At 39.8% G+C, this 18,329-nt stretch overlaps 1 protein-coding gene across 1 annotated transcript in view; it reads left to right on the top strand.

Annotated features, from left to right (window-relative positions):
* The first annotated feature begins 6,009 nt into the window (after nt 1-6,009).
* fam184b (family with sequence similarity 184 member B) overlaps nt 6,010-18,329 on the top strand; it is a 205,401-nt gene continuing 193,081 nt past the window's right edge. The window contains exon 1 of the mRNA XM_059988930.1: nt 6,010-6,144. Within this exon, the coding sequence (XP_059844913.1) occupies nt 6,010-6,144 (135 nt within the window). The remainder of the gene's footprint in view (nt 6,145-18,329) is intronic.

The following is an 18,329-nucleotide window of genomic DNA, read 5'->3' as shown; positions in this document are numbered from 1 at the left end:
TAATAAATAATCTATATGAAAGGTGCGCAAAACAAACTTTTCACTGTGACAATAATAAATCAAGTCCAATTACAATATAGGAGGTGTTGCGATCAAGAACCCTCTTCTCACCACTACCATCAGGTAGGAGGTACAAAAGCCTCAAGCCTCACATCACCAATTTAGGAACAGCCACCTTCCTACAACCATTAAGCTTTAGGATCCACTTGCACACCCTAATTTAACCTCTGCAATGGTACATTAGGGACCATCTCTAGCACTACCATGGATAGTTTGATTGTACTTTTTGAATTCTAGTTACGGATTTTTTTTACATTAATCCCTTGCTGTGTAGTTTTCTTCCACTCGGAAACGTATGTTTTCTGTGCACTCTGAGTCAAAATGCCCGTGGTGCGGCTGCAAACACCTTACTGTACTTGTATGCATAACAATGAACTCAATTCAACTTGATTTGTCTTTAAATCCACATCAGACGTTTCACTAGAATGTTATGGTCGACTCTTTGCAGTTAGAGGAACACACAAATTTTCTTTATCTTTATAGCTAAATTTATAGGTTAATATCCTTTGGTACAAATCTAAATATTAACATACCAGAACAAAAATGAGATTTTTGCGGTTAATACATCTTCACATTTATCAGTTGATGTTAATTAATAGCTGAAACAGAAAGTTCAGTAAAAAACAACAGTTCGGTCTATGAAATGACAAAAAGCATAACAAAACTGAGAGAGTCAGCAACTACAAATTCCTTGGCATTACCGCTTCAGGGGTCCTGTCTCCAACAGGTAAATGTTCCAAAAAAGCAGAATCAGAATCAGGTTTATTATCACCAGGATGTGACATGAAATTTGTTTTAAAAAAAAAATAAAACATTATAATAAATAAACAAGTTAATCAATTACATATATTGAATAGATTATTTAAAAATGTGCAAAAACAGAAATACAGTATATTAAAAAAGTGAGGTAGTGTCCAAAGCTTCAAAGTCCATTTAGGAATCGGATGGCAGAGGGGAAGAAGCTGTTCCTGAATCGCTGAGTGTGTGCCTTCAGGCTTCTGTACCTCCTACCTGATGGTAACAGTGAGAAAAGGGCATGCTCTGGGTGCTGGTGGTCCTTGATAATGGGTGGTGCCTTTCTAAAACACCACTCCCTAAAGATATCCTGGCTACTTTGTAGGCTAGTGCCCAAGATGGAGCTGACTAGATTTACAATCTTCTGCAGCTTCTTTTGGTCCTGTGCAGTAGCCCCTCCAAACCAGACAGTGATGTAGCTTGTCAGAATACTCTCCATAGTACAACTATAGAAGTTCCTTGAGCGCATTTGTTGACATGCCAAATCAATTCAAACTCCTAATAAAGTATAGCCGCTGTCTTGGCTTCTTTATAACTGCATCGATAAGTTGGGACCAGGTTAGATTCCCAGAGATGTTGACACCCAGGAACTTGAAGCTGGTCACTCTCTCCACTTCTGTACCCTCTATGAGGATCAGTATGTGTTCCTTCATCTTACACTTCCTGAAGTCTACAATCAGCTCTTTCGTCTTACTGACGTTATGTGCCAGGTTGTTGCTACAGTACCATTCCACTAGTTGGCATATCTCACTCCTGTACCCCCTCTCATTACCACCTGAGATTCTACCAACAATGGTTGTACCATCAGAAAATTTGTAAATGTTATTTGAGCTATGCCTATCCACATAGTCATGTGTATATAGAAAGTAGAGCAGTGGGCTAAGCACACACCCCTGAGGTGCGCCAGTGTTAATTGTCAGCGAAGAGAATATGTTATCACTGATCTGTACAGACTGTGGTCTTCTGGTTAGGAAGTCGAGGATCCAATTACAGAAGGAGGTACAGAGGCCCAGGTTCTGCAATTTCTCAATCAGAATTGTGGGAATGATGGTATTAAATGCTGAGCTATAGTATGAACAACATCCTGACGTAGGTATTTGGCAGGGCCTCTACTTTTTTAGAAGTTTGTTCAGATTCAAATTTGTCAAACTTCTATAGATGTATGGTTAAGAGTATAATGACCGGTTGCATCACGGTTTAGTTTGGGGACACCAATGCCATTGAACAGAAACAAAACTACAAATATACAATGGATACAGTCCAGTCCATTGCAGGTAAAGCCCTGCCCACCATTGAGCACATATATGTGCAGCACTGCAGCAGGAAAGCAGCTTCCATTTTCAAGGAACTCCACACCCCAGGGCATTCTCTCTTCTCTCTTGCACAATCAGGAAGAAGGTACAGGACCCTCAAGTCCCACACCACCATGTTTAAGAACAGTTTAAGATCAACCATCAGACTCTTGAACCAGAGGATTTTGAACTTCATCAGGCTCTTAAACTTCACTCTCCCCACGCTGAACTGATTCCACAACCTCTTTAGGACTCTACAGCTCCGATACCTACACAACCGATCGATGGATGATGCAATAGACACAGCTTTACACACTGTCCTTACACAACTGCAGAACAGGAATGCTTATGTGAGAATGCTGTTCAGCACTCAACACCATAATTCCCTCCAGGCTCAACAAGAAGCCCAGAGACCTCGGCCTTCACCTTGCCTTGTGTAGCTGGATCCTGGACTTTCTGTCAGATCGCCAGCAGGTGGTAAGAGTGGGCTCCCTCACCTCTGACCCTCAACACAGGTACCCCTCAGGGCTGTGTACTAAGCCCCGATACTTTACTCTCTGTATACTCATGACTATGTCACCACCCACAGATCCAATCTGCAAATTAAGTTTGCTGATGACACTACCCTGATCAGCCTCATCTCAAATAATAATGAGGCAGTCCACAGAGAAGAAGTCATCACCCTGACAAAGGAGCTGGTTGTGGACTACAGGAGGAACAGAGACAGGCTAACTCCTATTGTCATCAATGGATCTGGGGTTGAGAGGGTGAACAGCTTTACATTCTTCGGCACGTACATCACCGAGGATCTCACGTGGTCTCTACATACTGGCTGTCTGGTGAAAAAAGCACAACAGCACCTCTTTCACCTCAGACGGTTGAAGAAGTTTGGTATAGCTCCCCCCCACAAATTCTAAGAATTTTCTATAGAGCCACAATTGAGAGCATCCTGACTGGCTGCATCACTGCCTGGTATGGGAACTGTACTTCTCTCAATTGCAGGACTCTGCAGAGAGTGGTGCGGACGGCCCAGCACATCTGTAGATGTGAACTTCCCACTATTCTGGACATTTACAAAGATAGGTGTGTAAAAAGGGCCTGAAGGATCATTGGAGACCTGAGTCAGCCCAACCACAAACTGTTCCAGCTGCTACCATCAGGGAAACGGTACCGCAACATAAAAGCCAGGACCAACAGGCTCCAGGACAACTTCTTCCACCAGGCCATCAGACCACTTAATTCATGCTGATACTACTGTATTTCTATGTTATATTGACTATCCTGTTGTTCATAATATTTATTATAAATTACTGTAATTGCCTATTGCATTTTTGAATGGAGATGTAATGTAAACATTTTTACTTCATGTATTTGAAGTGATAAAGTCAATTCAATTCAGTTTTGTATTTGCACAGTTTATTGTCTTTTGCACATTGGTTGTTTGTCCAACTCATTTATTCTATTGTGCATCTTTCTATTTACTATGAATGCCCACAAGAAAATTAATCTCAGGGTGACATATATGTACTTTGATAATAAATTTACTTTGGACTTTCACAAAAAATACTATACTTTATGTTACAATGTGGCTTTGGCTATTTCCTTTTTTGTAATTTTTTTTATTGAAGTTCATCATCAAACAAACATTTCCACAGGATGTATTTCAGACACTGTACATGTATATCATATAATCATATATATCACAAATCTCCACAAAGTATTTATCTGAGGTATACACTTATAGAAAAGAGTAGAAAGAAAAAACAAGTAAGAGGGAAGAACTATGTACAAGTAGGGAGTGATCTTTTTTTTTACAACATATTCATTGATTTATGAGAATAAAATCAGTCCTATGAGGCATTATGTAGTTAAACCATTTTCCCAGTATGAATCAAATTGTTCCAGCTTATGATTAACAGATGCTGTTATCTTCTCCATTTTGTAAATGTCCATTGTAATTTCCATCCATGTATTTAAAGTTGGGCTCTCCTGTGATAACCATTTCCTAATAAGAGTCTTTTTACCAGCCACCAACAGTATATTCATTAAATATTTCAACCATTCTTGAGGTATATATCCAAAATATATGGTCTTACTCTCTAAGGGTATTTCACATTTAAAGATGTCTTGTAGGGCATTGTGTATCCCCGTCCAATAGGTTTTGAAAACAGGACAGCTATTTCCAAAGCATATGGTACTCCTTCAAGAATTATAGTATGTAACCAGCTACTCTCTGTTGCAACATGTCACTGTCCCTCACTTGAAGCCTATTTGTTGAATAAGCATCCTTTTGCTAATTTGATTATTTTACAGTACGACAGAGAGAAATACATAGAACATAGAATAGTATAGCACAGTACAGGCCCTTCAACCCACAATGTTGTGCCAACCCTTAAACCCTGCCTCCCATATAACCCACCACCTTAAATTCCTCCATATACCTGTCTAGTAGTCTCTTAAACTACACTAGTGTATCTGCCTCCACCACTGACTCAGGTAGTACATTCTACGCACCAACCACTCTCTGAGTGAAAAACCTTCCTCTAATATCTCCCTTGAACTTCCCACTCCTTACCTTAAAGCCATGTCCTCTTATATTGAGCAGAGGTGCCCTGGGGAAGAGGCGCTGGCTGTCCACTCCATCTATTCCTCTTAATATCTTGTATACCTGTATCATGTCTCCTTTCATCCTCCTTCTCTCCAGAGAATAAAGCCCTAGCTCCTTTAATCTCTGATCATAATGCATACTCTCTAAATCAGGCAGCATCCTGGTAAATCTCCTCTGTACCCTTTCCAATGCTTCCAGATCCTTCCTATAGTGAGGCGACCAGAACTGGACACAGTACTCCAAGTGTGGCCTAACCAGAAACACTTCATGTATTTGGTTTTGGGGTATTTTTTTTGTTATGTATGTGTGGAAATGCAACCAATTTCGTTTTTTCCCCATGATATAAACCTGCCAATCAAATTAGCAACTTTTAAGTAGTGATATGTTTTCCCCTTGTACCAGGGAAGCACAGGAAACTGGGAGTACAACGGGGACAGTTTGAAAGAACATTTAGATGATTTAGAACATATTTCTCATTACATTTGAACTTCCTCAAATAAACTTTGATTCCATCACAGCGAAGTTATCAGCTCAAAAGCATGTTAACTGCAGCACTACCAATTTTCCATAACCCAGATTTCTGAGGGAATGAGAAAGCAGGCCATCACCTGCTATTTTTATTTCAAAATTTTAAACCTTCTCTGATTTTAGAGGTCACCAGAGTTCAGTAATAACATTGCTTCTGTGACTTTCGAGTCTGTAGCGCTTATAGTAGGCGGCACGGCTTGCAGACTTTCCAAATACTCTTCTTTGGAAGACCACCTCCCCCCGATTAGACGTATCACCCAAATATACACCTGTCTGCCGAATCCTGCTTCTGGATTGGACGTGTTTTCCCCAAATCTGGACATTTATTAAAGAGATAAGTGTGTGAACTGCCTTTAATTTTTATTTAAACATTTGTGAAATAAATTATCCAGATAACGCGTCTGTTAACTCCCTCCCCACGGAGTTCTACACGTTCTGTGTGCATTACATCACGTTAAGGAACAGATGTTTCTTGAAAACTTTGCCCCGTGTTTACAGACACAGCGCCCACCCACTGATGCCTCCTCAGCCCAGCCCGACGGTTGGCACTGAACTATCATTTGACTGAACAGTTCTGGCGTTGCATGCACCGCTCTTGCCTTGCAACTGCGCTCCTTCCATGAGGGGCTTGACCATCCGCGAGAGCAGTCTAGACAGCGCTCGCCTGCAGCCTGCCTTGGGCACGGGGAGCTGCGCTTTCCCCGGGGCTCTGCCAGCCTGGGAACCATGGCGACGGGAGTGAGCTGGGCAGATCACGCTGCCAAATGCAACGGCTCGAAAACAACTCTCGCGCACCCGCTGCTGCACTACGACCACGATATGCATTTGAAAATGAGTAAGAAGATCGCCCAGTTAACCAAGGTAAGGACCGTGGCTGCAAACGCATTTCAAAATTAGAGAGGTGCAAGCGCGACCTGCAGATTGGAACATGTCCAATTTTAATTGCTGTTACGTTGCTTGCACTTCTAATGTTCAGTAACACCAAAACTCTGGTTTTAAAACAATATCATAAATATATAATATTCAACAAATGTCGAAGAGTTTGATATGAGGTTTCCATTCATCGGGCTAACAGGTTAATTTATTAAATTCGCCTGCAAAGTTTTAGGTGATTAACGTCTGTTTCCCAATAGACCTTTCTGCCACGTTAGCGCAATGAAAGTTAGCTGATTGTTGTCATTATTGGCAAACAAAACCCTCAGATCAAACAACAGAAACTTGGTGTTCATCATAAAGAATGCAAATGAAACCCCTCGGGTGCTTTCGTTCATGAAGCGTGTATGACCAGGTTTGTGAGGAACATTTCCTCCTTTCAAGTTTTCTCAAAAATAATATAGCTCTTTCCAGAAATTATAAGCATGCCCCTAAAATACTAATCTTTGAAGCTCCTAATGCAAGCATATGGTGGAGAAAATACATTTTTTGTTGTTGCCCGCGATTGTTACAGTCTACATTTCTGAGGAAAATGATAAGCAGGGACGGAGCCCATGCAAGGATTTTCATTTGATTATTTTGGTAAATTCCTTTTACTTCTTGACCTCAGTATGTCATACCTAGATACATGAACGCTATTTATCTACTTTTATTAAACTGTGGGAAAAATAAAAATCTGGTTAATTTCATCTCATTAAAAACACAACGACTGAACTTAATATAGAAAGATATGTGAAGTTAATATCACTTTTCAGTTTGTGGTTTTCCTATTTGTGTATTAAATGTATTTCATTTTGCATTCAATATGCTTTGGAAAATACTTTCTGCTTTCAGTAACTCTGGTAGGAAGATAGCTGGGATACTTATTGAGTATTCACTACAAGCTTTGAACTAGATTTAAGAAAAACTTCTATAAAAAATGAAATAACATAGTCAAGGCTGTGGCAAATTATATTTTAGTTGCAATAATGCATTTCAGAGGCAGAATATTTTAAACTGCAGCAGGTGGTAATGTTCACCCATGTAACTAATTCTATACACCTGTTTTTTAAATTGGACTTGTTTAATTTTTAGCACTATATGTTGACACGATACTCCAAATTAAAATAGATTGTTGCTAGGTGAAAATAGACTGAAGGGAGCAACATAGAGATCACTTTCGTTGGCAGAGACAGTAAATTTGGAATTATATAAATATTATTCCTACTTCTCCAAATCCTGATGACAAAAACTTTTTAGAAACATTCTAGATGAATATTCTACTTAGTTTTGTGTCTTTATGTGGTAATGGTGATTTCCTGTTAATTTTAAAGATAAGTATCTTAATATCGATTTGAATGTTTTTAAATATAGGAAAGATTTACACTTGTCCATATGCACCAGACAATGCCAGTCGTCACCTTCCCAAAAACTGCATGATCATGAGTCAGCACTGATGTTATTATTGGTTTATTATTGTCACATGTACCAAGATACAGTGAAAAGCTTGTCTTGCATTCCATTTATACAGTTCACAATGCATTGAGCTAAATTTTCAGAATCAGAATGAGGTTCATTATCACTGATTTATGTTGTGAAATATGTTTCTCTCTGACAGCAGTGCAGGACATAAAAATTACGATGCAAAAAAAAAAACAAAAAGAGTGCAAAAGAGGAACGGGGTGGTAGTTTTCATGGGTCATTGTTCACAAATCTGATTGCAGAGGGAAAGAAACTTGGTAAAATATTGAGAGCGGATCATCAGGCTCCTTGTCCTCCTCCCTGATGGTAGTAACAAGAAGAGGGCATGTCCCGGACGGTGAGGGTCCTTAGTGATGGACCCTCTTCCCCTGCCTTGACGTAACACCTTGTGAAGATGTTAATGTTGAGGGGGTTGTGCCCGTGATAGGGCTGGCTGAGCGTGCAACCCCCTGCAACTTCTTCCGATCCTGCACATTGGAGCCTCCATGGCAGGTTGGATGTAACCAGTCAGATGGTCTCCATGGTTTACTATTGATCCTCATCATTCACAAGGCTCCTAGACATAGTATCCCTTTTGATGCAGGCAAAATTCCTGACCACCGCCAGTCAGCGACGTGGCTTCGCCCTCACATCACAACCAGTCTGCAATGACCAGCAGATTGAAAAGTATGCAAAGACGAAGCATTTGCAGGACACACCACATCAGAAGCGCTCTGCCGATGTTGTGTCGAAACATTTGCAAGTAAATTGCCAAGATCGGAGAGTCAGCAGCAAGACATCAACCAACAACCCGAGCTACACATTTGCCAAATTATTACCCCATGTAGAGGAAGTCTTATTCTTAAACTCTCCGCAGTTCACAAAAGGATTCTAATTTAGAGAAACACTTTATGTACATATGAGAACTTGATCATAGCTCCTGACTGTCATTGTTTTGGGCAAATCTCTTTATTTTGGGTAATAATTCCTAATGTTCCGTTAGAGAAGGAATTCTCATTAGCAGTCCCCTGCTCAGAGCCCGCTGACGAAGCCATGCTCAAGCTGAAGTTGGGACTGTCAGCGAGAAGTCATCAAACAGCGAAAAGGCAGCAATTTCCTGGTCAGATCTCTGGCAGTAACAAATCAGCAGCTGCATCAGGAACTCATTCAATTACTGCCCCTGGGATAAAACATATTTAATAATACATCTGTGAACGGTGCACATGTCTAAGCAAGATCTGCATTGATTTTACAAAGATGATAAATTCTCTTGTTTCAGAAATGGCAATTTCAGTCTTGTTTTGATGATGTCAATAAACTTAAAAATAGCAACTGTGACGGGTTTAACATTTGGACAAGTTTTTTGTCTGTAAATTTAAAATTCAGTTATTGGATGTATAGATTTCTAAGCTAATCTTCTGAATTAAAATATTAAAGTTGGACTGCAAAAGAACATACGGTACATGGATTGGAAAAGAGCCTGAACTTCATCAGATCTACTCTGCTAATAATTTATGACATAATGACAGAAGAAAAAGTAATGTTTTCCAGAGCAAGTGTGCCATCCAACCTACTATAGATCCCTCCACATTAATTTCCTTTCCTGAATGATGGCTCTGTACATTGTCCTCACAAGCACCGAGAAACCCACTGAAGCAAAATTCCATCCTCTCATACCTAAATTTCAACTCTATCCATAGACAGACTTCAGTTATTTTATAACAAGTAGCTCAGTGGACTAGGGGCATTTTTCATTAGTTATTTTAATTTATCCTTACCTTTATAAACTTCAACCCCATTCCCACCTGAACATTAATCTACAACAGCACACATAAAATGCTGAGCCCCTCCTTCAGGACTGGAAAGGAAGGGGGAAGATGTCAGAATAAAAAGGCGGGGAGAGGGGAAGGAGGATAGCTGGAAGGAGATAGATGAAGCCAGGTGGATAGGAAAAGTAAAGGGGTAGAGAGGGAAAGGAATCTGATAGAAGAGGAGGGTGGACCATCAGAGAAAGGGAAGTAATCGGCAGATGAGAGGTAAGCCTGATTGGGGAATAGGAAAAGAGGGGAGAAGGAGGGAACTTTTTTTACCAGGCGAGAACAAGATTCCAAATGTTATCTTGCCCCCAAGGTGCCAGGGTCCAGGATATCTCAGATCAAGTCCTCAGCATTCTTAAGTGGGAGGATCAACATCCTGAAATCATGGCCCATATAGGTACCAATGACATGGGTAGGACTAGTGATGAGCTTCTGCATAGCAAGTTCAGGGAGTTAGGTTAAAGGGCAGGACCTCCAGAGATGTGATCTCAGGACTGCTACCCTTGCCATGTGCTAGTGAGACCAAAACTAGGAAGATTATACGGTTTAATATCTGGCTAAAGAGTTGGTGTAGGAGGGAGGTCAGAAGGTTTTTGGATCAATGGGCTCTCTTCCAGGGAAGGTGGGACCTGTACAGAAGGCGCAGTTTGCACCTAAACTGGATGGGGTCTAATATGGGAAGGTTGGTAATGCTGCATGCTGGGGTTTAATCTGGAGTTGCGGTGGGGTGGGAACTAGAGTGTCAGAACAGTTAGTGGAGAGGTTGTGGAGGCAGATGTTGGTAAGAACTCAGACAAAGTTAGGAGTCAAAAGGTTGAGCATGGTGCAGCTGTGTCCTGAGCTGTGCATGTTTCAATGCAAGAAGTATCGTAGGAAAGGCAGATAATAATGCTGAAGATGAGTTAGCTGGTTTATAAACAGAGGCAACGTGTAGTGAGGAGAGGCTGTTGATAGGGCAGCATTGCAGTCATCGGGATGAGTTGCAAAGTAAAAGGAGATAAAATCAAAAACAGTGAATACAGGACTGAAAGTGTTGTATTTGAATGCGTGTAGAATACAGAATAAGGTAGATGAAATTGCAGCACAGTTACAGATTGGCAGGTATGATGTTGTAGTCATCACTGAATCTTGGCTGAAAGATTATAGCTGGATGCTTAATTGTATCGAAAGGATAGGCAGAAGGCAGAGGGGGTGGCATTGTTCTGTTGGTAAAAAATGAAATCAAATCATTCGAAAAAGTATTTTGCATCAGTTTTCACTGTGGAAAACACTAACAAAATGGTGCAGGTTCTAGGCATCAGGGGTCATGAAGTGTGTGAAGTTAACATTACTAGAGAGAAGTTTCTTGGGAAACTGGAAGGTCTGAAGGTAGATAAGTCACCTGGACCAGCTGATGTAAATCCCAAAGCTCTGAAAGAGGTGGCTAAAGAGATCGTGAAGGCATTAGTAATGATCTTTCAAGAATCACTAGATTCTGGAATGGTTCTGGAAGCCTGGAAAATGGCAAATGTCACTTCACTCTTCAAAAAGGGAGCGATGCAGAAGCAAGGAAACTATAGGCCAGTTAGTCTGACTTCAGTGGTTGGGAAGATGTTGGAATTGATTACTAAGGATGAGGTCTTAAGGTACCTGAAGGCACATAACAAAATAGGTTGTAGGCAGCATGGTTTACTCAAGGGAAAATCTTGCCTAACAAATCTGTTGGAATTAACAAGCGAGTTAGACAAAGGAGAATTGGTTGATGTTGTGTACTTGGATTTTCAGAAGGCATTTGACACAGTGCCACACATGAGTTTGTTTAGTAAGCTAAGAGCCCTTGGTATTACAGGAAAGATTCCAGCATGGATAAAACAGAGGCTGATTGGCAGGAGGCAAATAGTGGGAATAAAGAGAGCCTTTTCTGATTGGCTGCTGGTGATTAGTGGTGTTCCACAGCGGTCTGTGTTGGGACTGATTCTTTTTACTTTATATATCCAGTGATTTGGTTGATGGAATTAATGGTTTTGTTGCAAAGTTTGCAGATGATATGAAGATTGGTGGAGGGGCAGGTAATTTTAAGGAAGTAGAGGGGCTATAGAAGGAGTTAGCCAGATTAGGAGAATGGACAAACAAATAGCAGATGGAATACAGTATGGCAGAAGAAATGAAAGGCCTGACTAGTTTCTGAATAGAGAGAAAAATACAAAAAACTAAGGTACAAAGGGACACTTGGGAGTCCTTGTGCAGAATTTTCTAAAGGTTAATTTGCAGGTTGAGTCTGTGGTGAGGAAGGCAAATGTGATGTTAGCATTCAGTTCAAGACTAGAATATAAAAGCAAGGATGTAATGTTGTTATCTTATAAAGCATTGGCGAGGCCTTACTGGAGTATTGTGAGCAGTTTTGGGCCCCTTATCTTAGAAAAGATGTGCTGAAATTGGAGAGCCTTCAAAGGAGGTTCAGGAAAATGATCCAGGATTGAATGGCTTGTCATATGAAGAGTGTTTGATGCCTCAGGGTGTTTATTCACTAGAATTCAGTAGAATGAGGGGTGACTTCATTGAAACCTGTCGAATGGTGAAAGGCCTTGATAGAGTGATGTGAAGAGGGTTTAAGGCCAGACAACACACACTTAGAATAGAGAGATGTCCTTATAGAATGGAGAAGAGGAGGGATTTCTTTAGCGAGAGAATGGTGAATCTGTGGAACTCATTTCCATAGGCAGCTGTGGAGACCAAGTCTTTATATATATTTAAGGCAGAGGTTGATAGTTTCTTGATTGGTCAGGGCATGTAGGAATATGGGGAGAAGGTAGGAGCTTGGGGCTGAGAGGAAAATTGGATCAGCTATGATGAAATGGCAGAGCAGACTCAATGGGCCAGATGGCCTAACTTTCCTCCTCTATCGTATGGTTTTATGGAAGCAGAAATCAAAATTCGTGCAACCACGTTGGAAATTACCCAGACAGAAAATGAGGTGTTGTTCCTCTACCCTGAAGGTGGCCTCATCATGGCATGAGAGGAAGCCATGGAATGACTAATCGACTAATCTAATTGTTTTAAAATGTGGAAAGTTTTTGTTCGTTTTGATCTAATCATTTCTGTAGAACCATTATCCTATCATGACTTTGAACGGGCTTATCTTATTTCCATTTGCTTCAGTTTTATGCAAATAAAATAGTTGATATGCTTATATATCCATTGTTGCTATTCAATGATCTAAGTGATTTCTATACCCAAGATTATTCTGTGTTTTGAGTAACAATAATCAAAGTGTTTGGAAAATACAGGATACCTGATGGTTTTGACGGTTGAATTGTCATGTATGTGTACAGACCAGTATAAACTGAATATGTAAATAGTAATTCTGTCAAATTGAGTGGCACACACATTGCTGGTTACTAAGCCAAAGCCTGAATAACGTCCAGATCTTGCAGGACAGATTTCATTTTTTGTGTGCAGATAATGCAGTCATTGAGTGGCTGGCTAGAGATACGTCTCTACCAAAGGAGGTGTAAGATGCTCCTTTCCTCCGCTACTTGGACGAAGTGTAGCAACTTTTTAGCCCCCACCCCCCCCCCCCAACCCCAATCAATGTTACGTGAAGACATAGGAGCAGGTGGTGGATAGAAATATGAGAAGCTGGTGGATATCACAAGTCCCGGTTATGCGAACAATGATGCCAGGCACACAATTTCTGAAGAGTATTGAGGAAGGCTGGCATCACCCAACTTGTAAAGACACTGCCCAGAAGAAGGAAATCGCAAACCACTTCTGTAGAAAAATTTGCCAAGAGCAATCATAGTCAAGACCTTGATCGCTTATGTCATACCGACACGGCACATAATGAATGAATGAATGCAGCTGTTAATGAAAAGTCCCATTTATAAGGTGCTGGGTAGTAGTTACAGAGGAGACGTCAGGGGTAAGTTTTTTTTTCACGCAGAGAGTGGTGAGTGCGTGGAATGGGCTGCCGGCGGTGGTGGTGGAGGCGGATACAATAGGGTCTTTTAAGAGACTCCTGGACAGGTACATGGAGCTCAGAAAAATAGAGGGCTATGGGTAACCCTAGGTGATTTCTAAGGTAAGGACATGTTCAGCACAGCTTTGTGGGCTGAAGGGTCGGTTTTGTGCTGTGGGTTTTCTATGTTTCTATAACCACATGAAGGAGGAAATATCATTAATGAAGCAGGTGATCATGGTTGGGCTTATGATACTGCTTGGGGGAGCTCCTACACAGAGACTGAGATCACATCTAATTTCATTCAGACACATTGCAAGTGTCTCTCTTGTTATTGATGTTGCTTTTATGAAGGCTTCTTGATGACATTCTCAACTTTCTTGATGTACAATGTCTACAACCAAGACGTGACCACCTCCATCATTTTCAGAAATGAGTGACAGGCTGTCTAAATCCATATCTTATTTTTTATCATTTGTTATATACAAAACATGCCAAGGTAACTTTACAAGTTTTTATGTAAATACTGTAGCTTGGGTTGAATCTCAGCAATGAGTTCTGGAGCATATAATTACCTCTCCTGTCCTTGTTTAGTGCTTTTGACACACAGTCCTTCGAGATGAGGCAACACTTCACCTGCAAACCTGCTGTGGTCATCTATTGTGCCCAGTGTTCCTGTTGTAGCCTCTTCTGCATTGCTGAGACCCACTGAAAATTCAGGTCGCTTTGTTGAGCACCTCTGCACCATCTGCCACAAGCAGAACTTCCGAGTGGGCAAACATTTTAATTCTGCTTTCCATTCCCATTCCAACATGTCAGTCCGCGGCCTCCTCTTGTGCCAAAATGAGACCACCCTCAAGGTGGAGGATAAACCTGTGTAGTGTCTCTTATCAGATTCCTTCTTCTCCAGCCCTTTACCTTTCCCATCACCTTCCAGCTAGCCTGTTTCCCCTCCCCTCAACTTTTTATTCTGGCATTTTCCCCCTACCTTCTCAGTCCTAAAGAAGGGTCTTGGGCCAAAACGTCCACTGCTTATTCATTTCATTAGATGTTGCCTGATCTGCTGAGTTCCTCCAGCATTTTGTGTGTATTGCTTTGAATCAAATAATTAGTTTGTGTTCAGTGATATGGAGATCTCAGAGTAAACTATGGTGGATTTTATCCACTGGGCTCTTCTGACAGTCACAGACCCTCCTCCTCTTCCACCCATTTGTTGCTTAATTGCCCACCATACATGATTGGATACCGGAAGACGTGCAAAGCTTTAACTCATTGTCTATGGGATTGCTTAGTTCTGTACATGCCATCCTGCTTCCATGCTTTGTCAAGTAGACTTTTGCTATGGCTTCATTAAGTTGCCAGAGTCGTTCCTTCATCATTGAAGAGGCTTGTGTAGAGTGAAGGATGTGTTGTGCCGTGAACTCGAGGTAGAATCAAATTCTGTTCCATTGACAAACCATAGCACTGATGGATGTATCGTTAAAACTTGCCACGTCGCACCGAGTTTACAACAAATATAAAAATCATCTTAAGAGCCATTATCTTCAGAAGGACAATGCTATAGTTACTCCTACCAAATGCCATAATTGACAGACAGGTTGATGAAGACCAAAGGAGCAGCTTTTTCGATTTGACTAGCAGTGAACAGCGACTAACACACATGATTTAATAATTCACAATCAGTTCATAAGGCTACATAAAAAGTGCATGCATATGCCAACCATGCAAAATCTTTTTCCACTTTAAATAGCCCTTTTGTTATATCACTACATTGCTAGTGTACAAACAGCAGAGCATAAACAAAATATGAACTCATCAAATTATAATACTTAAAAAGTTTAATTTACTTACTACATTCTAATCGTACTGCCTGTAAAACAGAGATAAATTAAATGAAATTGGAATGAAGTCCAGTTAGTATCAGAAGCAATTTAATCTGTGTTAATTACTCTACATCCTAGTTTATTGCCTTCTTGACCTCTGCCAACTGTTAAGTCATCGTAGGGGTCCACTTACCATAAATCACCTAATAAGCAACAGAGCCTATAATGAAAGCTGTAGACAGAATGCCAGTTTTGATTGTTTTGCTCATTATGAGCTATTAGATATAATGTGTAAGTAATTAAGTTTTAATTTTAAGATATACGATCAGTATCTCTCTAGTAAGATAATTGGATATATGATGATAAAGGACAGTAAGAAATAATGTAAGGAAACAGTTGCAGTTTTTGGTATATAATTTTAGTCTCCAAGTTACTGTAAAAATGGCAAAGGAATGTTGGGTAAAAACTGGTTGTTTTTAAAATGCAAAGACATGAAGCTTCAGGCTTTTAAGCTATCAACAGGATAAGAGATCTTTAAATGACACACCAGCCCAGAAAAGCAGGAGCTCCGTTGTTCACAGGGTTTAAAAGATGTAAATTCCTTCTCCTACCATAAAGTAATTATGTGTGAAAGGAATAGGACCTTAAGCTGAATCTGGAATATGTTATCTCAATACAGAATAAAGAATTAAAGAATTACAGAAAAAAAGACTGGAAAAAGACATTGGGCAAATGTGCTTATACATTCTTAGGAAATTCAAAAGGGTCTGTAAGATGCAAGTGTTTTATGAAAGTAGTTAAATGCAAAGGAAGCTGGTGCTAAAAGCAAAGAAAATAGATAACAACCTACCATTTGACTAAGTAGGAATTTTAAAACTTTATATGAATATTTTATAGTCTGTATCTCGACAATTAAAAGACAGAAAATTGATTAAAATAAGGCAAAGTGCCAAAGAACCTAGTGTTAAGGGTAAAAGATTTTTCAGTTTAAATTTGTGTCTGTAGTGTATAGTACAGGATTTCTACTGAAGAATTCTAACTGTCAAGACCAACAGTACACAGTCGCCAGACATTGGTTTTGATGTGGTCCAGTAACATGGTACTTACCTGGCTGTTTTGCTGCTTAAGAACATCAGACATAGAAAGTATAGCACAGTACCAGCACTTCTGCCCACAATGTTGTGGCGACCTCTTAGCTTACTGTTAAGATTAATCTAACCCTTCCATCCTACAGATTCCCCAAACAAGTGCTGGACAATGAAACTCTAAAGTACTCGATGCCTTTCTCAATCATTAGTTCAGCTGTCTGGATTGCTGGTTTAGTAACATAATTACTGTGCTCCTATAGTGCACTAAGGGTTAAAGCAGTCAATTGGCATTGTATTATCAGCTACTCCATATTAAATGGTTACTTACACTGTTTACTGCTAATTTTTAACTTTCCATATTTAGTTTTATTTGAGTTCAATATGCAAGTAAAGCATCTTACAATATTGTATTGTAAGTAATGTATAACAAAGGAGGTTGCAAAGCAACTTCCAACAATTCATGTTTCTTCAGTACATGAATCTGGAAAGTTAACATGTATGATAACATGAACATTATTCACTCAGCAAGACAGCATCAACAAATTCTGAGTTATTCGACACAGCTCTCTTCAGGTATTTAACTTGGTGAAACTTTCTGGCTAATCCAGTTCTGCAAACACTGTATTTTGAGAATGCATTGTCTTTGCCATCTTACTTCAATCAGTTTGTATCACTTACAGATGTTTTTTGTTAAAGAATATTCAATTTAACCTGCTAAATAGAAACCATCAATATTAACTGTTTTAACATTATTCTTAGAGGAAAAGGTATTGCCATCTTTTTTGTTGACAGTGGTATAGAATCCACTTAATCAGTTTACCAAAGGAAAATAATAATACCTTTTTTAGGATTTTCTTTTTCCTGTGAATTTATCAGGACAGATACATTCCAACCCAGTAAACCACCCACTGCATGAAATCTAACTCCTGAACAACATAGGCATTGATTTCACAACCAACCCACAGTGCTACACAGATTAACCCACAGGCCAGATCTGCTGTAATGGAAGATACTCAAGTTGCCAGAGTTATTTCAGCTTTACTAGGCAGAACCTTGGGGATTTCACTCCCTTCACCATACAAGAAAGTACTTGTTACACCTACCTCATACTACTGATCTTCCCAAAGAAACCATTGTCCTGTTTCAGTTTTCCCCTAACTACTTTCATCTCTATGTTTGCTTCCTGTTACCCGCCATCCCCTTTCTTCATTCTCTGCTCTTCCAGGTGTTTCTAATCCCATCATATTTCTAACAATGCTCGATCTGAATGAAGTACTTGATTTTGACATTCTGTGTGCCACAATGAGACAACGCAGTTTACGGTGCATTTAAAAAAACTTAGAATGATGTAGAATACAAGAAAGCCATTCTGTCCAAAATGTCTGTGACAGTTCTTTGATATCTAGATAGTCTCATTCTTCGTCTTATGTATAATTAAATATTTCTCTTTGAAAGTTGTTCTTGGATTAAGCTCATAATCTCAGCAAAACCACAGAACTCCCTTGCACTGAAACTAAATAATATTTGTTCTTGTGATGTAGTAAGCATTAATTTCCATTCTGATATGTGTAGGGGTGTGTGCAGTTATCACTTTTTATACACTAATGACAGATCTTGATTACAATTTGAATTTTATTGTTGTTTATAGAAACACTGTTATATTTTGTAATGTTATTTGACACCAGCATTTCTGAATATAAAATTGGCTGTCAGATGACAGCATTTCTAATTGATTCAATCATGAGTTTGAAGAATATCTGTGGTGTTTTTTTTTAGAAAGGTTCCAATCCACAAATAGGAAAACACTGAGTCTCATATTTACACTCCCAGCCCAGTGAAGTCATAAATCATTTTCCAGCATTGCTTCAGTTTTCTTGGCATCATTGCAACTGATAACTTCAGCCATTTATTGCCATGGTTTACACACAGCTGCTTTGAGAGGATGCCTTCCACAATGGATGTTCGATTTGTATATTTATTAGAACAACAGTTTAATGGAATTATCATA

The sequence above is a fragment of the Hypanus sabinus genome, chromosome 14, assembly GCF_030144855.1.
Source record: "Hypanus sabinus isolate sHypSab1 chromosome 14, sHypSab1.hap1, whole genome shotgun sequence".
Classification (NCBI taxonomy): domain Eukaryota; kingdom Metazoa; phylum Chordata; class Chondrichthyes; order Myliobatiformes; family Dasyatidae; genus Hypanus; species Hypanus sabinus.
The sequence above is the reverse complement of the archived record's forward strand: the minus strand, read 5'-3'. Positions and strand labels throughout refer to the sequence as shown.